Here is a 25,312-nt window from a genome sequence, read left to right as displayed (position 1 = left end):
CCATCAGTTCACAGGAAATACAAGGAATAGAGGGAAATGACACAATGGGGACAGAACTGGTGAAAATCTAGACTCTGGAGCACTCTATAGAATAACTGACTTCATTTTTTGAACAACTAAATTAGAAGGTTACAAGAGAGGAGAGGGAGGGAAGCAGTGAGAATTTACAGATTAGAACGGAATAAAGTGATGTCTACTGCCAGCTAAGATGTAGTAACAGATATTAGACTAACCCTCTTGTCTCACAATGAAAACAGACAGAATGTACAGAAAAGCAGTTTTTAAGACCTCATGCATGAGGCAACAAAAGACTGATATTTCAGGAAGCAGAAAACAAATGAAATGAGCCCTATGACCACCCCAGCTTACTGTCTTGAAAGACTTTCTAGGCTGCAGCACACAAGGTAGAACCCAGGAGGAGCCTACCCAACATTCTGAGTTGGGACAGAGCTGAGAGCCCAGGGAAACCAAGGGGGCAAGAGTTCTCAGGACAGAATACCTGAACAGAACAGCAGCATGGAGAGAGAACTTCAGAGACTTGCAAAGACCCATCCCCTTCCAGCATTCAGCTATATACCAATTAGGGCAGTGTAAACCTACCTGAGGCCGCCAAAGAACCATCAGAAAAAATGAGAGGTACTCAAGTTGAGCCAGGAACAGGACCTCTTCTCATCAGGCAGCACAGAAAACCTCGATGCACAAGCCACTCGGAAGAGCCCTCAAATGGTCTTGCCTCACAGGTGAACAATAACTGCCCATAGATCAAGAACTATTCTGGTCCTACCTAACACATTTTAAAAGCAAGACCTGAAAGGAACAAACTGTTTCCCAACAAGTGCATCTCAGAACAAAGCTCACGATGCCTGAAAGCAGCAGGAAAATAGGACCAATGTGAGAAGAAAAGTCATTCAAGTCAAAACTGATCCAGAACTGACATAAATGTCAGAATTAGTAAACAAGGACATGAAAACACTTACTATATTTCAGATATTCAAAAAGTGAAGCAGAAACATAGAGAAGCCTGAAAAAGAACAAAGCAGAGTAACACTACATGATTTCAAGGCTTATCAGCAACAGTGTGGGAAGAGAGAGATGCAGTGGAAAGGAAGGATTCTGAAGGGGCACAAGGGCATCTTTGGAGGTAATGGACATGTCTATTATCCTGACTGTGATGGCTTTATGGGTATATACATATGCCCAGACTTACCAAATGGTACACTTTTAGTACGTAAAGTTTATTGTAAGTCAGTTATCTTTTGATTAAACCGCAGGGGTGGGTGGGGGGAAGAAGTTTAGAAGACATCAAGTAAATGAAATGTGTTGATCTTGTTTGGATCTGATTTGAATAAATCAACTGTAAAAAAATTCTAACTCTTGGAGAAATTCAAATATGGATGGTATATTTGATGATATTAAAAGTTGCTCTCAGGGCTCCTGGGTGGCTCAGTCGGTTGAGCATCCAACTTCAGCTCAGGTCATGATCTCATGGTTTGAGGGTTCAAGCTCCACATCAGGCTTTGCACTGACAGTATGGACCCTGCTTCGGATTCTCGGTCTCCCTCTCTCTCTCTCTCTCTGTCACTCTCCCACTCGCACTCTCTCTCAAAAACAAATAACCATTAAAAAAAAAAAAAGTTGCTCTTATTAATTTTTTTGTGTTAATGGTGTTACGGTTATGTTTAAAAAAACCTTTATGTTTTAGAGATAGATACTGAAATATTTACTGCTGACATATCAAAGATTTGCTTTAAAATAATCCAAGTAAGGGAGGAAATGAAGAGAGGTCTAATTAAAACACAAATGGCATGTATTATTGAAGCTAGGTGATGGGCATATGGGAGTTCATTTTTTTCCCTCTTCTGTATATATTTTAAGTTTCCTATAATATGAAGAGAGAGAGAAGGAAAACAAAAGAAAACATGCAACAAAAACTAAAAGTCAGAACATACTACCAGTAGTAAACCTTATGATGAATATGCTTGTTAATGGTCTTGGAGCCTTTTCCTCATTGGTAAAATGAGAGACGGATTAATATGAATATTTTAGTACTGTTCCCTTTCATTTACATAGAGGAAACAAACTTGTGTTTTATGTATGTATGTATGTATGTATGTATGTATGTATGTATGTATGTATGTAAAGCTTATTTGTTTATTTAGAAAGAACCAGTGGGGGAGGGGCATGAGGGGCACGGGGTGTGTGTGGGGGCGGAGACAGAGGATCCAAAGCAGGTTCTGTGCTATCAGCAAAGAGCTGATGGGGGGCTCGAACACACAAACCATGAGATCATGACCTGAGCTGAAGTCAGATGCTTAACCGACTGAACCACCCAGGAGCCCCTAAAGCCACACTGTCGCAAATCCTAGCGACATCTCATGAATGAATTTTTATTCTGTAATATATCATATATTTATTTCGTGAATATGATTAGAATAAAACGTGTCCAAAATAAAACAGAAAAAATCTTAGGAAGAAAATAATATTGTTAGCCTGAAAAGAACTGCTTACCGTCAAAAGCTTAGTAGTGATGCCAGCATCCACCACTGCCTTGTGCATGGCACGTAACGTCTCTAGTTCTGGAGCAGCAATAAATACAACATAGGGCATGAACTCGGATGTCCTCAGCACTTTCAAGGCCTGTGTAGAAGAACAATTACAAACCAACTTAGATGGGATTAGAATTTATGTTATCCTTTAATTTATACTAAATGCTAAATAATCAGTCTATCTGCCCTCTCACTAAGGATTAAGGCTGTAAATTAATACTTGCCCCCTTCTATCTTTTTGATTTCATACAGTACTTTCTTAGTGATCCAGTAACTATGTTCTGACCTCAGTCACATTACTCTTTAATCCTTTTGAACAAAGCAAAGTAATTAAAAAATCATCAAGAATGATGTAAATGCTTTATATGTTATTTGTAGAATTCTGTTAATATTGAAAAAGCAGAAATAATCTCAGTGTTTATTGAGAGTGGTATATAAATTAATATACATTTGTACTATGCAGCAATTACAAACAACTAAAAACAAAAGCTCTACAGTAACTCATATGAAAACATTTTCAAGAGATACTGTTTAATGAAAAAAACTAAAGAATCTGTATAGAATTTCCTATTTATATAAAAAAATAGCCCATTAAAATTATAGATATATCTGTATTTAAGGTATATAAAATGACAAAGATATATACTGAACTAAATAATTATCTCTGAGTAGGGAAGTTAGGTGGAGTTGAATGTGGAGGGGTGGGAAGGGGTCGGTGAGAAAGACAGGGAATGAGAATGAAGAGATTGTTGTGTGCGAGTATGTGTGTTGGGTGGGAAGGGGTGTGACTTTAATCTTTTATTCTTTGTGTTGCAGCTTTGTTGAAAATTTAAAATTAACATTTCCTAACACATGCATTTATATATTACTTGAGCAAGTAAGTAAATACTAAACTATCAAGTTCTATTGCTATCCAAGCCTCTATTGGCGAATTGATCAGAAATTATCATGTGGATGCATGATAAAGCTCTCTATCACCACCCTCACAATTTGAAAATAAAACAAAACAAAACAAAAAAAACCCAAAAAACAAAAAACTCCACAGAAATCAAAATTTTAAAAACAGTTTTGGAATCCATGCAGCTTACTTGTGGGTTGACATCCAAGATGCAAGTTCGTCCAGTTTGGACAACTTCAAGAATAGAATCAATTTTTGTTCCATAGAGATTTCCTTCATATTCCCCATGTTCCAAATATTTTCCAGCTTTAATATCTGCTTCCATCTCAGAACGTGACACAAATTTATATGCCTGACCATCTTTTTCATCTTCCCTTGGTTTCCGTGAAGTAACTAAAATAATGTTGAGAATTTATGCAAAGATGCAAAGTATTAAAATTGAGATTAAAATGCACAGGTAGCTTAGGATTTTTACATTTAGTGCAGGGTTTGGCAAATTATGGCCTATGGCCAAATCTGTTCTGCTTCTTATTTTTGTGAATAAAATTTGATTAGACCACAGCCATGGCTCATTTATTACCTAGGGTTTCATTCATTTCACAATTGTGTAGCAGTTTGTGACAGAGAATAGACGGCCTGCCAGGCCTAAAATATTTACTATGTGGCCTTGAATTAAGAAGTTTGCTGACCCATGGGGTACCTGGATGGCTCAGTCGGTTAAGTGTCCAACTTCTGCTCAGGTCACGATCTTGTGGTTAATGGATTCAAGCCCTGCAGCAGGCTCTGCACTGACAATGTGGAGTCTGCTTGGGATTCTCTGTCTCTCCCTCTCACTCTGCCCCTCCCCTGCTGTCACTCTCTCTCAAAATAAATAAATGTAAAAAAAAAAAAGTTTGCTGCCCCTTGACCTACAAGACTGTTTAAAGAGGTAGTCCCCAATACACAATTTATATTCAAAAAAATGTGCTTTATAAAGTCAGCTTGAAACTCAAAATTATTTCCTAGAAGCAGAGCCCTAAATTTAAATTCTTAATTATAATGAATCCTACTAACTATGAGGTATATTGTAGGCGAATACCTTTTCTAGCTGCCACCAGCACTCCCCTTCTCCTTAAGGAATATCAATTATATTCTTTCTTTACGCTTGAACATTTCCTAATTGAGTGTCCAACAAGTGAGCAAAATTCTATTTTTAGTTTGTATTATCAATCTTCTGAAATGCAGTTTTACCCACAAATTATCTATCCTCTTTCTCACCCTAATACCAAACCTTTCTTTGGGCTTCCTGCTTACTGATAATCTGAAATGTTAATTGTTTGTTTTGTACCTCGGTGGTGGATCTAGCCAACACTTGATATTATTATGTTCTCTTAACTTACTCTACTTTAACCTAAAGTGTTTTCTTCTGAGAGAATAACAGTGGATAGACCAAGTCAAAATTTAGAGGATGCTTTTGCTTGATATTTTAGAGTTCTGAATACTTCCAGGGATATAAACTCCTTTGCAACTTGGGCTAGCCTAGGAAAGGATATTCTCTTTAAAACTATTGCAAAGATGCAGAGTTAGTGTGTGTATGTGATTTTTCCAGTTTAGCCTTCACCTAGTTTTGGCTAGATTATATATAAAAAGTATTCTTTTACTAATCAAGTACTTACACGTAGATTATCTGATGAGATCATCAAGCACATGTAATTAAAAAGTAATCCAGATTAAAAGTTGACAGTACTTTGACTACTTATAATACCCATAGCACATCAAGAAAACTTTGATAAGAACAGAATGAAATTCAAATTCAAGCTCAATAATAAGGGTCTAATTCATAAATGAGGTCATTAAGTACAACAGGACTCCCTTTCTTCTCCCATTGTTTTCCGGCTCAGCCTTGAAGGTGATGATCCCAGAAAACTGTGGAGAGCATTTATAAAGTAACTTAAAGATCTTCAAGATGCTATGATGGCATTTCATATTAAAAAATATGTGACGTCTAAGGTTTCTGAAATTATTCACCAAAGGTAGTATGAAAAAACTTCTAAAGCAATTTTAAACTCCCCAAATAAATACATACTAGGACTTAGCTCAATATTTGTGAATGTAATTTTAGAAGAATACTATTTTTGGGTGAAGCTCTACAGTGAAACCGTATATGGGGATGTACTACTTGAAATAAATATGTATAGGTGCATATATTGCCCCCATTGCCACCTCCAATGTGTTGGGGGAATCTTAATTCTTGGCAAAATGTTTTTAGTTTACAAGCAAATATTAACTATAATCCCATTCTCTAGTGAAAACTAGAAACAAAAATCTAACAAAAGCCAGCAACAATACTGCCACATATTTAAGTTCCTTTCCATTCCCAGGACAGAGAAATTAGAACAGGGTGACTTTACTACAAATTATTCCTTAGGCTTATATACTAAGCAAACAAGTAATGTGATTTCTTAGAATTTAATTGTATGGCAAAATTCTGAATTTTTACAGCTCTTCAAATGAGAGAACAATCAACAAAGTAACATTTTTGGTGTTGTTAAACTCAAGATGTCAATGTTAAAGAGCAAACTTGATTCAGAAGGTAGCCCATCCCCCTAGATTAATAATTTTTTCTATTTTATTTTAGGATCATTTAATATATAAAGAAAAATCAACTTAATATAATGCCAGCATTTACCTCCTTCCCTATGAGACTTTCTTGTCCATACCACCTGACAATATGCAGCACAATACTATATACCAGGAATTAGGCAAACTTGTCATAATTTTTTTGGTGTTTCTTTTTTGTGTGGATTGTGAGATGTAAAAAGAAAAACAAAAAACAAAACAAAAAAACAAAACTAAGCTAGATGCTATATAAACGTGAATGATTTTAAGAGAAAACACACCTACATTATATGAAGAAGTGAGAGTTAACTTAATGTATGGATATATTTAAATCTTTCTATATAAAAATTCAGATTTGAAACTTTACTAAAGTAACAGTCTGAAGAAAGGTAAAATAAATACATCTTTCTGGAAATTAATTTGGCACTAAGAAATCAAGAAATTAAAATTATCCATCTATCTAATAACTTTAAATTTTAGATTTATGTATACACATTTTATCATCTCTTATAACAAAAATAACTACTCAAACTATATAAATGGGTAATAACAGTATACTTCTTTGCTGGAATATTAAGAAGCTATTAACATTCTTTTAGGTTTACCAGGGTAAAATAGACATAACATAAAATTGATCATTTTAACCATTTTTAAGTGTGCAATTTAGTGGCATTAATTATATTCACATTATTGTACAACCATCATCACCACTACCCATTTCCAGAACATCTTCATCATCTCAAACTGAAATTCTGTGTCCATTAAACGCTGACTTCCCATTATGCCCTCCCCTAGGCTCTGGTAATTACTACTCCACTTTCTGTCTCTATGAATTTGATTATTCTAGGTATCTCATACAAATGGAACTGTACAATATCTGTCCTTTTGTGTCTGGCTTATTTCAGCATAATGTTTTCAAGGTTCACCCATATGATAGCATGGATCAGAATTTCATTCTTTTTTAAGGCTGAATAATATTCCACTGTCCGTATATACCACTTAGTTTACTCATTCATGCACTGATGGACATCTACACTATTGCTATCTTTTGGTTATTGTAAATAATGCTATGAACATTCATGTACAAATATCTTACTCCCTGCTTTCAATTCCTTTGGGTATATTCCCACAAGCTGAACTGCTAGATCATAAGGTAATTCTATGTTTATTTTTCTGAGGAACTGCTATACTGTTTTCCACAGCAGGTAACACCATTTTACAGTCTCCTCAGTAACAAACACACATTCTCATATCTCTACATCTTTGCCAGTGCTTATTATTATCTGTTTTTTAAAAATACATAATTCCATCCCCTAATGAGTATAAAGTGGGATATCAATGGGGTTTTGATTTGCATTTCCCTAATAATTAGTGATGTTCAGCATCTTTTTCCTGTGTTTACTGGCCATTTGTGTATCTTCTTTGGAGACATTTCTATTCAGATTCTTTGCCCATTTCCGAACTGGTTTATTTTGTTGTTGTTGTAGGATTAATATTTACTATATATATATACATATATACATATACATACATATACATATATATATGTATATATATACATATATATGTATATGTACATGTATATATGTATATATATACACACACATACATAATACATACATATAATGACTTGTGGGGAAAAGCTCATGATATAATTTCATTCATCAAGTATTTGTTGGGTGTATACTATGTGCTAGATCCTATTCTAGGGTCTACAGCAGTACAAAAGACAGAGCAGCTCTCTGTTCTCATGGGACATATTCTTGAATGTGGAGACAGTGAGCAGTCAAATGAGAATTTAAGTGTAAAACACAACCACTAAGTACTGGGGAGGCTATTTTAGATTGAATGGTCAGTAAAGGCCTCTGAGAAGGTGAGATCTGAATAAAAACTAAAATTCAAGCATTTGAAGATCTGGGAGGCAGTGTTCCACACTAAGGGATCAACAAGAACAAAAAGTTGTGAATGATAAGTTTAAGTAAGGAGTTTGAAGAAAAGAAAGAAGTGTGTTAAGTAGGGAAAAAAGTAGGTGAATTTTATGTGAATAATATAGTCACAATTCTGTGGTTAGAAGTTAGTTTGATTGTGTTCTCAATACTTATAAGCAAAATGCTGAATAAGACTTTTTTTTTTTTTTTTTTTTTTTTTTTGGTAGTCTCGCAGTATCCCTCAAGTCCCAAATAGATGCTACAATGCCAAGGATCTACACCTTCCTCTGTCAGGGTTTACCAAAAAGTGGCCAGCATGGTCCTAGGATCATCTGCTCACCTGCCTCTGTCTAATATATACTCAGAAAGAAGTCACTGACATTATGAATCATAGGTTCAGGGCAGAATGCTTTATTTTCTTCTCCTTTACCCCACGGTAAAATGATTCTCCCTGGGGAATTGTGAAAGCCCATGAGACATATTGTAGCAGTGGAGCGACTTGTACTCCCACTGTCTGGCAAAGCAGAAATGAGCTTCCTGTGGGCTGTGTGTGTAGGGATGTGTGTGTATTCAAAAGATAGCCTGGCCTGAACTTTTCTGAAGGTATCCTGCACAGAAAGACAAAATGAAAGGTAGAGAACCAAGCAAAAGAGAATATGAGATACAGGAATGGAGCTTGGCATGGGTCTCAAGGGGACAGCTGGAGATCATAATAGCCTGGCCAGGGAATTGCAAAGTAGAGAGGTCTTTACAGAGTCTCCAAAGAACCTAGCTACAAATAGGCCTCAAGGAAGAAAAGAGTATTCAGACATTTGTGACATAAAGAACTCTAGTCCCCAAAAGGCAAGATTTTACAGGACAGCCCTTTTATCCTCACTTCTTCTGCCCTGACCCTGAAAACCAGACACAGCAGAGCAGGGTATGAAGGGAGAATGATAGAACAAACTATACCCTTCCCCTCCCAATGTAGGTCCTAAGCCAAGAGTCAGGAATGAGCTGTAAGGAAGGGAAAAATAGTGAATTGGATGCAACACTGAAGTTTTGAATTGGAGTAGCCTTATTTTTCTTCCATACCCAAAGTAAAATCTTATTTGACAAAATGACATAATTCTCATAACTGCAAGTGACTAGAAAGTTATAGAATCTCCCAGGGGACTGAAGGAAAAGAAGAGAGAAAGAAGATCTGATAGTGCATGTATGAAGTCAGTGACTGGATGAAAATAAAGCTCTTTCCTGTTTGTGCTCCCAAAGAGCTCAGCCATCCAACAAACCAGTTAGTTATATGCTTGCCAGAAAAAATTAGTCGGGTGACCTAACTGCAAAGGTACTAGGAAATGAATGTGTATTCAAACCATGTGAGAAGGGATTTTAGTGGACTGATAGCTGTTTCCCCAAATTCAGGAAAAGATTTTAAATTAATGAATTATTGATGGATGCTAAAACAATTGGGTAAAAGTTTGCTGAGGAGAATACTTACACAGTTTCAAAGTATTTTTGAACACATTACTTATCAATAACAAATGGGAGAAAAATTATCTTTTACAGTGAAGAAATCTATCAGACAGCACCTAAATCAATAATCAAAGTTAACATCATCAGTAGTGGGACATATCGACAAGATGTACCTCCAGATGTGATGTTCAGAGAAGAATAAAACATGACTTCTGTTTTTCTAGTAACAATAATGCATGACCAGAACCTAATCACAGGGAAACAATCAGGTGAACTCCTAGTGGGGATCATTTACATTAAATGGATAAAAGACTCCAAATAAAAGGCAGAGGCTGGCAGAATGGATTAAAACAAATAAACAAAAACCATAATCCAACTATATGCTGTCTCCAAAAGACACATTTTAGATTCAAAGACACAAATAGGTTGAAAGTTAAAAAAAAAAAAAAGGAAAAATACCCCATACAAACAATAACACAAATAGACCTGGAATGCCTATACATATGCCACACAAAATAAACCTAAAGACAAAGACTGTTACTAGAGACAAAAAAGAACATTTTATAATGATAAAAGTGTGAATCCATCAAAAGAATTTAAAAATTACAAACATATATGCATCTAACAACAGACTTCCCAAAACACATGCTGCAAAAACTGACAGAATTGAAGGGAGAAATAGTTAAGTCAATAATATTTGGAGACTTCAACACCACACTTTGAATAATGGATAGAACAAATAGGAAGAAGATCAACAAGGAAATAAAAGGCTTAAATAATACTATAAACCAACTAAACATAACAGACATCTGTAGAACACTCTACCCAAAGATAGCAGAATACACATTGTTCCCAAGAGTACCTGGAACATTCTTCAAAACAGACTGTACCTGAGGTTATAAAGCCAGTCTCAATGAATTTAAAAAAAGTGAAATCATACACTATTTTCTGACCACAATGGCATGAATTGGAATTCAGTAACAGAAGAAATTCAGGAAATTAACAAATACATGGAAATTAAACAATATGCTCCTTAACAACCAATGGGTCAAATAGGAAATCACAAGTGTAAATAGAAAATACTTTGAGATAACTGAAAACAAAAACACAACACCAAATATTGGGAGATGCAGCAAAGCAGCTGCTTCTAGGAAACTTTACAGCTGCAAATGCCTACTTCAAAAGAGCTCAACCCAATAACCTAACCTCTACCCAAAGAAAATGAAAAAATAGCAAACTAAACCCAAAATAAGAAGGAAAGAATAAGGGCTATCACAAAAATTAATGAAATAGAGGATAGAAAATCAATACAGAAAATCAACAAAAGCAAATGTTGGTTTTATGAAAAGAACACCAAAAGTGATAAGCCTTTAGAAAAACTAAGAAAAGAAGAGAGAGGAATCAAATTACTGAAATCAGGAATAAAAGAGGGGGTATTACCATGGATGCTGCAGAAATTCTGAAACTGATTAAAAAGAAATAGAAAATCTCAGTAGACCTACAACATAGAACAAGACTGAATCAGTAGTCAAAATCTACAAAAATAACCCCAGGATGGCTTCAAGGTAAAGTCTATGAAACATTTAAACAAGAATTAACATTAATCCCTTACAAACTCTTCCAAAAAAAAAAAAAAAAAAAAGAAAAAAGAACACTTCCCAACTCAGTATATGAGTCCAGCATTAGCACAATTATCAACATTAGCCAATGTCATGAGAAATGAAATCTAGAGACCAGTACCTCTTATGAATATAGGTGCACAAATACTCAACAAAATACTAGCAAACTGATTCTAGAAGCATATAAAAAGGATTATACACTACAACTAATTGGGATTTACCACAGGAACACAATGTAAAAGACTAAAAAACAAAACTCATATTATTGTCTCAATAAACAAAGAATAAACATTTGGTAAAATCCAGTACTTTCTCATGATAAAAAAAAATCTATAAACTAGGAATAGAAGAGAATTTCTCCAACCTGAAGGTTATCTACAAAAAACCCAGAGCTAACATCATACTTAGTGATGAAAGAGGTATCCTTCTAAGATCATGAATAAAATAAGGATGTCCATTTTTGCCACTTCTATTCCATACTGCAGAGATTCTAATCAGGGCAATTAGACAAGAAAAAAAAAAATAAATGACAGCCAGTTTAGAGTAATAAGGAACACTATATTTGCAGATGACATAATCTTGTGTATAGAAAATCCCGAGAAATTTGCAAAAAAATAATTATAATAAATGAATTCAGCAAGGTTAAGGGATACAAAACTAATGCACAAAAATCAGCTGCATTTCTATACACTTGTAATAAACAATTTGAAAAGGAAATTAGGAAAATGGCTTTTATTATAGAGTCAAAAAGATTAATATACTTAGGAATAATCTGACAAAAGCAGCATAAGACTTGTACACTGAAAATTACTGATATTATTGAAAGAAATTAAAGAAGAATAAACTAAAGTGTTTACAGAGCTATCCCCAGAACGCTGAAGAGATTGAGGACTTTGAAGCAAGAAGCTAAAAATTTGAGTTGGGGGTATAATTGTGCATTTGGAGCAGGTCAATCCATATCCTCTCCCTCTTTATCTTGTGAAAGAACACTCTCAGCAGAGGGATATCTGAAAACTCTTCCCTGGAGAAATCTAACAGCTCCCTCCAAAAATATCTTATGCCCACTTTTTGACTCCCCAGACAATACAGTTGTCTCCTTGCCCATCTCATAAATAAAGCTCAGCCATTTGCCAAGACTTGCTCAAGTATATAGAGCTTCCAATCAGTTTTAACATTTATTTTTTTTTTTTTTTTTTTTTTTTTTTTTTTTCAACGTTTATTTATTTTTGGGACAGAGAGAGACAGAGCATGAACGGGGGAGGGACAGAGAGAGAGGGAGACACAGAATCGGAAACAGGCTCCAGGCTCTGAGCCATCAGCCCAGAGCCTGACGCGGGGCTCGAACTCACGGACCGTGAGATCGTGACCTGGCTGAAGTCGGACGCTTAACCGACTGCGCCACCCAGGCGCCCCCATTTACTTTTAAGTATGGATGTACATCCAAGGATCAGTACCTAAAAGAAAAAATCCTCTAGCATAAAAGGGAAAACACACACAAACATAACATAAGCAGAAAAAGTAACCTGGAGGAAAGCAGAGATAATTTAGCCTATAGAAAAAAAAAAAAAACCTAAAAAAAGAATACACTATTTACTATTCTTAGAGATACACGAGATATACAAACAGACAATGCTGTGGAAAAAACAACCACCAAGAAATAGAAAATCCTAAAATGAAAAATATGATTACTTGTGATAAAACACTGAGGGAACAGAACAAAGAACTCAAGGTAATCTTTTAAAGAGTAGAATAAAAAGATAAAGGGATAGACAACATGATATAAAAGAGATTGAGAAGATGAATCCAGGATGTTCAACATTCAACTAACAGAAATTCTAGAAAACATGAACAGAGAAAATATGGAGAAATCATCCAAGAAATAATAATTTCCCAGAATTGAGGGACATGAGTCTCTAGTCTGAAGAACCCACTAATAATCAGCACAATGAATAAAAAAAGATGCACACAGGGGCGCCTGTGTGGCTCAGTCGGTTGAGCGTCCGACTTGGGCTCAGGTCATGATCTCGCGGTTCATGAGTTTGAGCTTGGCATCGGGCTCTGTGCTGACAGCTCAGAGCCTGGAGTCTGCTTCGGATTCTGTGTCTCCCTCTCTCTCTGACCCTCCTCTGCTCAACTCTCTCTCTCTCCCTCAAAATAAATAAAACATTTAAAAAAAATTATAAAAAGAAAAGATGCACACAAAGGCACAGCATTATTAAATTTCAAAATACTGAAAAACAACAGAATGAAACAAACAAAAGACCCTGAATATCTGTGAAAGAAGAATCAGTCATGTATGAAAGAACAAGAATTACGATGGCACTGGACTTAATAGAAGTGGATTCAAGAGTAATGTCTTTTGAGTTTTATAATCTAAAATTTCTATTCTCAGCTAAACAATCAATAGAGGGCAGAAAATATACATCTTCAAATACAAAGAGAAATTATACCTCATACACATTTCTTGTGAAGTAACAAGAGGATGTGCTCCAGCAAAACAAGGTTGCTGTCAACCCAGGACAGCAACAAAGGGAAGCTCTCCTGTGTTAACAGTGGGGCAGCCGGAATGGAGAGTGCGTAGTCCTCATTGAAGCAGGAAGACCTATGGTCCTGAGACAGGAAGCTCCAGGAAAATAAACATGACCTACTGGATGAATCTTTGGTTTAAAACAAATTTATACACATACATGCAAAAAAATCAAGGTAAAGACAGGAAGGAAAAAGGAATTCCAGCAACTGTTAGATGGAAGGAGAGAAAATCTGTTCAAGAAAGTAAAATGCAATGAACTGAAACTAGACCTATTTTTATATTGGGAAGAGTCAGCAAGTCAACAGATAAGGCCTATACTGGATAATGCAAGATATTACAGAATGGTGACATTATTAAGAAATGTGGAAGACTAACCAAATAAATAGCAACAAACATGAAAAGCAACTGTTTCTGGTAAGTAGGTTAAAGGTGGAATACAGCAAAGACTGGAAGTTAATTTATCTATTACGTATCTTTAAGAACTACTTGATTAAAATACTGTACATGTATTAACTTGACAAAAATGAAAAATAAAACACTTTAAAATACTTAAAATACTTTGGTCACAGTGAAGTTTTATTTTCTTAACTATTTAACCAGTATTTGTCTGAATTTAGTGATATAAAGTGCTTACAATGGAATCCAAAGACTTACCCCAAAGGGATTACAAATAGTACACGATTACTCTCCCAACCAATCCCTAAAAGTTTTAGCATTAAGATCACTCACTGAAAATTAAACCTCAAAACATACTAGATGCAAGCAGAGAAACTAGAAAATTCATTGACAAGAGATGGAGTGACAGTAGGCTAAGGATTAGCTCAGAACAGCTTAATGGCATTAATATACCTAAAGAAATACTGTTAATCAAAAGGGGGCTTGGTCAGCAAAAGCAGCACAGAAAGGGGAGTTATAGAAGGTGAGGCTGGCTTGTCTCCTGCGTTGTTCAGGGGAAAGAGCGTGTAAATTCCCACATGTAAAGGCCCACACATATCCAAAATAAAGACAAATGTATACTAGTTCTTATAAGACTATGATATCATCTAACTCCTTAATGTGATTCCATTCTTATCAAGCATACTTCTGACATTATTTAACTTTCCATATAAATATGCAAATAGGGAAAAAATGCAAAGATGATAAAATGAATGTTTGGCTCATTTAATGGTTATACTTCCCCTATCAGTATTTTCATTTTTTATGTCAACCTTTATAATCTTAATTAATGCTGCCTGCTCTGAAGATTCTCACTGTTGATGTGCTATCAAAAAATCAGGTTTACGACCTTGAAGGACAGAGCTACAAGAGAAAACGTACAAAATTCACAAAGGAATTGCCACACTGGAAGTGTCTGAGGATCCAGCAGATTTCCCTCTTTTCTTTATGCTAATGTGGGTAAAAAACACAACTTTTCAGATAGACATCAGCGGTACAAGAAAATACAAAGTGAATGCTGATTTTGCCACAACTCCTAGTACTTGTATTTAACTGACATCTCTGGACTCAGGAGCTTGGAGAAACAAGGGCTGCAAGGCAGCAAGCGAACATGGCTACAGCATTATTTCAAGACCGCTGTAGAGTCACCGAGTTTTTCAGTATCTTCTATTTGCTTTCATATCAAAAATTATTTAGAAATAAAAAAAATAATAATCTGCCCCACCTACTCTTTGATGTCAATTAAACAGCAAAGAAAAGGGAGAAAAAACTTACATGGCACTGTAGTTCCAAATCTAGTGGGATTCAACACTATGAACCTGTTTTTCAAGCTTCTTCGTCCCACACCTTGAGCGCCTATCAATACTAAAGTCTTTCTCTGGAAGGGAGGCATTTTGGCTACTTCCTCATATATCTGGATTTCATGACGATCAAATTCTAAATGTAAAAGGAAATGGAAAATCATCATATTCACTTACCTTTTAGATGGATGAAAAACGTCTGCAATTCTGCTCAATAAGGGCTTCGTTGTCCTGACAAGTAAATATCACTTGAACTGTACTTAGTATAGATTTATTTTTTATAAATTTGGTAAAGTACAATAAATTATTTTTGATCTTGATTTAAACATCTGTTTTCAACCATTTGCCCTTAAAAATTTGGCTAAGGAAGCTAGAAAAATGCCATGTTTTATCTTCACCATATATTCTATCCATTAAAACGTTTCTTATCAATTTGTTATAGAAATAATTCTTTTAATATATACAATCAAACTGCAAATTATCTTTTATAATTTGTTCAGCCAAAAAGTGTATATCAGATATAAAGGACAGAAGTATAACTAGTGTGACTGCTTAAATAAGCCCCATAGAATGAGTATGGCCTTCCAAAAATATCAAAGAACAAATACCATGTGCTGACTTAGCAAATACCAGTTTGATTAACAAAATTCAGACAAACATATTGATAATTAAACATTAAGATTCTGAATTTATGTACAAAATGAAATTTTGGATCCAAACTATTTTCAGTCAAAATATACTCCAAAATTAAATCTTAGTCAATGAGAAAATTGCAAGTTTTCTATTTTGCAAGAAAGCTTTAAGGACACACATTTAATGAATAATAAAGCCAAAGTGGATTTAAACTAGTATATTACCTGTCATTAGTATTATAACTCTCAATCTGTAGTGATAACACTTCTTCCTTAGGTTATTATCTTAACAGCAACTCTTTATTTGCACAATTTCTCCACCGATTAAACCAATATTGAGAGACTCTCTTTTCCCCTTTTATTATTATTATTATTATTCCCTTTAGAGTGTGCTATTTAGTTTAGTACCAGAAGAGAAGCAGCTCTGATGTCTAGCAAGTACTTTAAAAAATTATCAATTTCTTTCAGAAAGCCTTTTCATTCAAAGAGCTGCATTTCACTCCTATCTGCCTCTATAACTGAAAAGAATAACTATGGTAACTGTGATTCACGTTTAAGTCTAAAAGATTTAAGAGAGAATTCTACTATATCAGACTAAGATTTGTTTGGTCTACTACTGTTTTCCCAAAAGTATCATGGACAATGCGATGACAGAATAGAGTTGCCCTGAATCATAACTCTTTTAATATCTTCATAAAGGCATTTCTTTGGAAATGACACACAGGGGCGCCTGGGTGGCTCAGTTAGTTAAGCATCCGACTTTGGCTCAGGTCATGATCTCACTGTTTGTGGTTCGAGCCCCACATCCAGCTCTGTGCTGACAGCTCGAGAGCCTGGAGCCTGCTTCAGATTCTATGTCTTCCTCTCTTTCTCTGCCCCACCCTCTCCCACTGTCAAAAATAAACATTAAAAAAAAAAAAATTAAAAAAAAAAGAAAAAAAACCCACATAAATCAGTATCAAAGTTCTTTGAAGAAAGTTTTAATAAGATTGTTCCTTCACTAATATAATCATAAATCCTAACCAATTCATTTTATTGTAAATTATAGAATAAAACGCACTGGTGACATATTGAGATTTAAATAATGTCTCCCTATTATATTGGGCCATGTGTTCAAGTGACAGCCCCTTAAAATTGGGTATTCATCTGAATTAGCTTCTTTTAAAATTATTTAGAGTTTATGCCATATTAATTAATGATATAAAGCTATCTCACTCAGACTTCTCAAAAAGTATTTAAAACATACCTGCATTTCTGGTTGTGAGATACATCATCTTTTTCTTTTTTTTGCTACTTATGGTTCCACAAAAAGGTCCTGAAGGATGACAAGACAAATGTAACTTAAAACAGTGTGTTGGAATAGGATAAAACTGCCCTGTGGTATTCTAGAGGTGGGAGTGTTATGTCCTACACAGCAGAAGGGGGCAGAAGTGAGTTGAGCCACTGAATTCTGATACTATACCGGCAGGTGGCAGAAAGGGATCAAAGAGTTTACTTTTGAGGGCGTTAAAATAAAGTACAGGGGCTGGATTAGTTTAGATGCATTTTAAATAAATTCATTTGCTGATTCAGAGGAAAGAGGCAAAGAAAGGTAACCACAAAGGACTACTTGTTACACATTGTATTAAGCTCATCACCTGAATTGTCCCAGTCTCTTCTAACAAATGCCTTTCTCTTCTCTTCCAGGAACTGGCTTGGAATGAGACCAGCACTTCCTCCCTCTTTTACATGGCTAGCCTAGAATCAAATGAATGAATTGTATATCTCAGTGACCAAAATTTGAGACCATATTCTAATAAGTAGGACAGTCAATAGTCAGTAACAATATATCAAATTTGCTCTTAAAAGCTGACCTTGAGATTTAAATCCATGGCACTGTCAGTAAAGATATTTAAACACTTAGCACTAAGGAATCAATTGGCACCTAATCAATCTGCCATCTTGTGTTGAAATTTGGGGACCAAAATACAAAGGTACATAGGATCTTTAAATTATGTCAACTTTTTATTTATAATGCTTAGTCAAAGAATGGACAGGATAAACACTATTTTTAACAGGACATTTCATTTGCACTCTTAGTAAGGTATCACTACCAACCATAATCCCACGAGAGAGAGAGAGAGAGAGAGAGAGAGAGAGAGAGAGAGAGAGAAAGGGAGGGAGGGTGGAGAGACAAAGAGAGAGAGGGAAGGAAGACCTGAATATCTTAAATTTAAAATAGGTAAAATTACACTGTCAAGAAACTAAGTTTTGAAATCCCCAAAAGTGCTATTTTATTTATTTATTTATTTTATTTATTTATTTTTATTTATTTTTGGGACAGAGAGAGACAGAGCATGAACGGGGGAGGGGCAGAGAGAGAGGGAGACACAGAATCGGAAACAGGCTCCAGGCTCCGAGTCATCAGCCCAGAGCCTGACGCGGGGCTCGAACTCACGGACCACGAGATCGTGACCTGGCTGAAGTCGGACGCTCAACCGACTGCGCCACCCAGGCGTCCCAAAAGTGCTATTTTAAAATAGTGGCTAAAGAACTGGCTGTTAGTGGCTTATCCCACAAAATTAGTGTCTTTATCTTTATAATTAGCATAGAAAAATTTGGTATCTTTTTTCGCAATTAACATCCTAAAAAGTAGAATTAAAGTAATACATCACCAAATGCAAGAAGGGACTGAAATAATGGTGATGGTATGAGAAGAGAGTAAAAGAGGACATTCCCCAAAAGGGGGACTCTTGCAAGAAGAGTTCAATAAAGGAAACAACTACAGAAAGTTTTTTGATGAGAGTTCTAAAAAATTCAGTGGACACCTCTCAAGATTACAGACTCTGTTTATCTGTTTTTTGGTTCTCTCACCTCATAGAGCGCTTGCACATAATAATGTCTTAATTTAAATTTAAGGACACATTAGTAAGATTGGCCTCATTCTTATTATTCATTCCCCCTTAGAAGTCAATATAACTTTTCAGAGTTAATGTGAGTTACTACCATCTCCACTTAGAGTTGAGAGGTGGGTCTTGGGTCCCTTCCTCATACACCTTGCTTTTTAATGAGACAGTTTAAGGAATTTTAAGCTTTCTGATCTGTCAGTTTCTCCAGCTCTGAATACTGTGGTTGTTAGCTGGTGTCAGCAATGACAAAAACAGACTTATTACTCCTGCTAGAGATTTCTGAAAGCTGTATTAGGGGAAAGGAAAAAGAACATGATCACACAGATCTTTAGAAAATGAAGCAGAGGTGGGGTGCCTGCATGGCTCAGTGGGTTAAATGACTGACTCTTGATTTTTCAGCTCAGGTCATGATCTCAGGGTTCGTGAGATTGTGAGATCGAGCCCTGTGTCAGGCTCTGTTCTGAGAGCATGGAGCCTGCTTGGGATTCTCTCTCTCTCTCATTCTCTCTGCCCCTCCCCTGTTTGCACGTACTCTCTCTCTCAAAACAAATAAACATTAAAAAGAAAAAAAGAAAAAAAGAAAAAAAGGAAATGAACTGGGGAAAATACGGTCATAACACACATCCCTTTCCACATATACAGATTTCAATCCACGACCAACTAACACTGATCATAAAGCAAACCTTTATTTCACAATAACTGAGAACAGGTGGGGAGACAGATTTAAGAGTTTAAGAAACTATGTTTTATTTGCCATGAATGTACATACAGAGAGAGGACATGAGAGAGACGCTACTATACACATAGTATAACACTTCTAGTTAAGACAAACAAAAACAAACACTGAGAAGGGATGACCCCAATATCATATTTTACTGCAATCATTGATGTGGAAGAACCAACTGTTCTGATCCCTAAACCAATGGAATATCTCCACAGGCTAATTAATTCTGCATTTATTAACAGCTACTTGCAAATTCCCTCTCAATTTGATCTTCTGTCCACAAAATTAGCAGCCATGAAGCAGGAGCTGTTCATGTGGGAAAAATCATTGGAACAAATGCTAATACCTTCTTCCTGAATATTCAGCTATTGGCCAGATCTAAGATTGAAAATAAAAAAGCAATTGAGGAAATTATGAGAAGCATACTAACCTGCCACCAGTTTGGATCTTCTCTGTTTACAATTTGAAGAATTTCTCCTTTTGAAAACTTCAATCCTGCTTCTTTGCAGGGTATCAGGTTATCATTGTATGGATTATAATCAAAATGACATTTCACAAATACCTAAAACACATAGCACAATTTAAGATAGTATAGGTGTATCATTTGTCACTAGATTTTTGAAATCTTTTTCAAATAACTGTGATTTAATTGTAATTGACAATGCATTTAGTACTTCAACTAAGGAACTGGTTTCATTCAAATAGAAATCAATTTCTAGACATTAATACTTAGGTATCAGAAAAGAAAAAAATAAACATTAGTACAATTAAAATTTTGTTTCTATTTTAACTTCTAATTTTAAATCAACAGTTTGACAATCATTTTACTCCACCATTCTTACACTTTCCCTCAATCTTTTCACATGATTTTCTAAATAGTGTTGCATAATTTTGAATACAATTAAATGCTACTTTCTGATTAATGTCCAGAAATAATATATGCAGCTGATTTAAGGCATATATTTCAGGTACATTAGGACCTTTTTTTTTTTTTTTTTTTTTTTTTTAGGATTGACTTTATGAAAGAGCCCTGAAACCAAAGTTAAACAATGAAAGTGAATGTTGAAGTCAGACCTGAAATACAGTTAGTAACTTAAAAAAAAAAATTAAAAAACCAACTTTCATCACTGGTAATATATAGTTTTTAATCACACAGATTTACACTGGCCAAAACAAGGGTGGAAAATATTTTTTTTTTTAAATCACCTTGCTCTAACTTAAATACTTAGCATTAAATTAATTGTAAGAAAAATACTGAAAAAGACTTGAAACTACTTCCCAATTTAAATTCATTGAAATATTCATTGAATATTTCTTTAAAATATATTTTATTAATAAAAGTATGCCAATTACCACTATTAGTTATTATCTCCAATCACAGGAATATTTTGCTTATTCACTTGAAATTCTATTAAGCATTTTCAGTATTTGATGGCAATTTCAGAGTGATTATATTCTTAAAACTTTTCATGCATATTTATAAAAATTCAAATGTTATATACTGAAGAAATGACCTGGCATTAATCAGGTAAACTGTAACAAGCAGAAAAGCACAAAATTAGTAAAAATGACAATGTTATCATACTTCTACAAATGTAACCAAACCAGATATTCAGGTAACACAAGCAGATACATAATATTAGTGGGGTAAAATGCAATGTGATGGATGCATATTAAAATCATTTAGAAGTAACTAAGTCTGGGTACATGTGACAAAATTTTAGTTATTTACAATTAGATGATTTTGATAGAACGCATTCAGAACATTTTCAATAACTCTGTAAAGTCTAAATGTTGTTTAACAACTCAGAAAGCCAATAATTCTTTTGATACACAATTTTAGAAATATTGAAGAAGCAAGCATACAAACAATATTAAGATTGCTGAAATGTGACAACTGGCTAAATTGACAATGGCATGCAGCTCAATGTTTTGGCAATGGAAAAAAAAAAAAAAAAAAAGCCCCAATTTTTAAGTTTATTTAATCAAGGTAAATTTAGTTGGCTGATAAGACAGAAAAACTGGAGTACCAGAAAATGTCCTGGAATGACATCATACCTGACGGACGTGTGCTGGATGCCTCTCCATATTGATGCAACTCTAAAAATATATTTTTCATTGCATAAATAAAGCCAGACTTTAAACTAAATTAATTAACAAAACATAAACAAACTACTGGACCATTTTATTACCTCACTCTTTGGTAAAGTAACTACTCCCCTAATTAATTGTCCAGAGGGTATAATCCCTGAAAATTATAAATGACAGAAGCAAAAAGATAGAGGCGCTTGAGATGAGGCAGAGCAAAAGGATGGGTATGCAAAGTGTAAAAATACTTGGATACTCCTTATTTCTCAAGAAAGCTACACCAAATGAATAGTAAGAGCATCTTGCCATCTAACCATGAATTTATCATTCTTATCTGTGGGACAACATACATTTTGTAACCATAAATTCAGACTTTCTGAGATAGCCCAAATTTCAAATATCTATTCCCTATTCCCAAATTGTTCTGGAAATGTCATTATTTGTGGAACAAAACACATCACTCAGATGTAAAAAGGTTTCTAAAAGAGAACAATTCTTATTTTTTCATTTATTGAACTAATTTTTAGAACATTACTTTCATGCTCAAAATCTCAGATTAACCTGGTTTTACTTTGAATTTTAAAAATCTATCTGAAAAATTAACCCAGGTTTTTATCTAAACATTTTGCAATGACCTTAAAAGTCATTAGAGATTTGACTGGATTTAGTATAATTACATTTTATTAAGTACACTGTAAAGTGTTTTACTATAGACCATACATTAATGGTTCATTCATTACTAAGTTACTAAACACAACCTACTAAAATATGTGACTCTCATATTCTTATCACTAAAGAAAAAACTGAATGACCAATAATCTAAAGTAGATGAAACAGAGAACAGGAAGTACAAATAGCTTTTAAACACAAGAGATATTCAACATCACTCAAAACAAAACTGTGTTTTAATAACATTTTCTTCCTGTCAGATTAGCAGAAATCCAAATACTTGATAACATTCTGTAGATAGGACTATGGTCCAACAGGCATTTTCCTAACAGGCTGATGGAAGATCTGGTTTAATCAGTTGGGAGAACAATTTGACAAAAGCTATCAGAATTACAAATGCAAAAATCCTCTGACCTAGTAATCCACCTCTGGGAATGTATTAAACAGCAATGTTGCTCAGACATATGCAAAATGACCTCCATACAAGACTATTAACTACTAAATTATTCCTAATAGCCAAAGATTAGAAGCAACCTAATTGTTTAACAATAGGTAAGTGGTTAAAACTCTAGAAAGACTAAAAAGCACGGTTTCTTTTTAAAAAAAAAAAAAAAATTTATTTATTTTGGGGGGAGGGGAGGACAGTATGAGTAGGGGAGGGGCAGAGAGAGAAGGAGAGAGAGAATCCCAAGCGGCTCTGCACTGACAATGCAGGGCTTGACCCCACGAACCATGAGATCATGACCTGAGCTGAAATCAAGAGTCTGATGCTTAACCAATGAAGTCACCCAGGTGCCCCATAATAGCATGGTTTCTTATGGGGAGTAAGGACTAGGTTGACAGTGGATTTTTTGAAAGAGAGATTTCAATTGAATACCTACGTATATTTCTTGAATTTTGAAACATGGGAATGATTCACCTATTTAAAAATTAATTTCTTATTGTAATACAAGATAAAAGAGGACTCCTACTTCTGACTAAGATGAAGGAATAAAGGCCCCTCCAGCCTGAAACAACTAAAATACCAGACAAAATTTTACAAACCACTTTTTAATACATCAGACAATGAAGTCAGCAATCCCTAAAAAATGGAAACAAGGTGAACTATTCAGTTGCCCTAGCTAACTGCATAAAAAAAATTTCCAGGTTGCAACTCAGGAAGGAAGAATCTAGGTGGAGCCTGGCAGTCTCCAAGTTGAGGAGATGAACTGGGTGACCAGGGAGATCGGGTGGCTACAGTGTACAGAACCCAGTAATCAGTGAGGAAAGGGTTGCACAGAGAAAGGACTCAAGAACTTCAAAGTGCTTCCTTCAGTCTTCAGCAGAGCACTGATCTGTGCATGGGTATAAGGGAACTACTCAAATTCACATAAAGAACAAGCACAATAGGTAGCAATATCAGCAGGTCATACAGGGTCAGGAATAGTTTCTGTTCTCATCAAGGTGAGTGGAAAAGTCTCATAATTCATGAGGCATTGAGTAATCAGAAGGATTATGCCCTAGACTTAATCCTGCCCCGGCTGCACCTAAAGCTTAAAAAGCAAGATCTGAAAGGATTAAACTGCTCTTGAGTAACTTAAATATCCTAGAAGAAAGTTTAAGAAAAATTCTAAGATACAAAAATGTTCAGCATTTAATAAGGTAAAATTTATGATGTCTGACAGCCAATCAAAAATAACCAGGCATGCAAATAAGCAGGAAAACATAATCTAAAATGTAGAGAAAAATCAATTAATGATACAGAAGAAAAAAGTGATCCATGAATGATAAATATGATAGAATTAGTAGAAAAGGACATTAAAATAGTTATTTTTAACTTTACATATTATATTCTTATGTTCAAGAAACTAGAGGAAGGACTGGGCATGTTGGGTAGAAACATGGTAGATATAAAGACGACTCAATTTAGATTTCTGGAGATGAAAACCAAAATATCTCAGATGAAAAAGTATACCAGAAGTGATTAACAGATTGAAGACATTGAAGAAAACAAGATTAGTAAACTTGAAGGCATAGCAATTAGAAATTAAGATAAAAAAAAAAAAAAAAACAGGGAAGAAACAAGACTGAAATAAATGAACAGAGTATCTATCACTGAGCAAGGGGATAACTTCAAGGAGCCTAATATATGTGGAAGTGATGGCATCAAAGGGCAAGAGAAACAGGAATAGAAAAATAAGCTGAAGAGATAATAGTCAAAATTTTTCCAAATCTGATGGAAGAAACTGTCTCTTCAACACATGGAACTGGAAAACTGGGTATCTGTATGCATTTCCCGCTTTTGTCCAGATCTTACACCATATACAAAAGCTCGTAGAGTAAATGGATCCTAGGACTAGATGTAAAGCGTAAAACTATACAACTTTTAGAAAAAAATAAAGAAAACCTTTATGACCTATGGTTATACAAAAATATTCTACACAGAATACAAGCATGATCTATAAAAGAAAACTGGACTTCATCAGAATTGAGAACGGCTACTCTTTATATTACACCATTAAGAGAATGAAAAGATAAGCCTTTTCACTGTGAGAAAATCCTTGTAAATCATAATTCAGATAAAATACTTACATTAAAAAAAAACATAAAGAACTCTCAAAACTAAATAAAAAACAACCTGGCAAAAAATGGATGAGATCTGAAAACAACCAAAACAGACATTAAAAAATAAGCACATGAAAAGATGCTCAAAATTAGGCAGTCATTAAGGAAATGCAAATTAAAATCATATTGAGATACCACTACACACCTATTTGAGTGTCTAAAATTGTAAGGACTGATCACACCAAATGTTGGTGAAGATGTACAGTATGCTGATGGGAATGTATACGGGTGCAACCACTTTTGAGAGTGGTTTGGACACTTCTTTAAAAGTTCAACATGAAAAATAAATAAATAAATAAATAAATAAATAAATAAATAAATATTCAACATGGACCTACCATGTAAATAAATAAATAAATAAATAAATAAATAAATAAATAAATGTTCAACATGGACCTAC

At 34.7% G+C, this 25,312-nt stretch overlaps 1 protein-coding gene across 11 annotated transcripts in view; it reads right to left on the bottom strand.

Moving 5' to 3' along the window:
- Positions 1–25,312, bottom strand: part of PALS2 (protein associated with LIN7 2, MAGUK family member) — a 113,654-nt gene that overhangs the window by 11,220 nt on the left and 77,122 nt on the right. For 10 of the 11 annotated variants that reach the window (XR_006197359.1, XR_006197363.1, XR_006197364.1 and 7 more), the window contains 7 exons: positions 21,610–21,651; positions 19,982–20,113; positions 17,577–17,676; positions 17,186–17,254; positions 15,282–15,443; positions 3,635–3,837; positions 2,509–2,637 (listed from right to left, as the gene is read on the bottom strand). Coding sequence is in view for 8 of the 11 variants with exons in the window: in XM_042920357.1 (XP_042776291.1) it covers positions 2,509–2,637; positions 3,635–3,837; positions 15,282–15,443; positions 17,186–17,254; positions 17,577–17,676; positions 19,982–20,113; positions 21,610–21,651 (837 nt within the window). In the remaining 3 variants the exon portion in view is untranslated. The remainder of the gene's footprint in view (positions 1–2,508; positions 2,638–3,634; positions 3,838–15,281; positions 15,444–17,185; positions 17,255–17,576; positions 17,677–19,981; positions 20,114–21,609; positions 21,652–25,312) is intronic. The other variant, XM_042920391.1, reaches the window with a different exon arrangement.

The sequence above is a fragment of the Panthera leo genome, chromosome A2, assembly GCF_018350215.1.
Source record: "Panthera leo isolate Ple1 chromosome A2, P.leo_Ple1_pat1.1, whole genome shotgun sequence".
NCBI lineage: Eukaryota > Metazoa > Chordata > Mammalia > Carnivora > Felidae > Panthera > Panthera leo.
The sequence above is the reverse complement of the archived record's forward strand: the minus strand, read 5'-3'. Positions and strand labels throughout refer to the sequence as shown.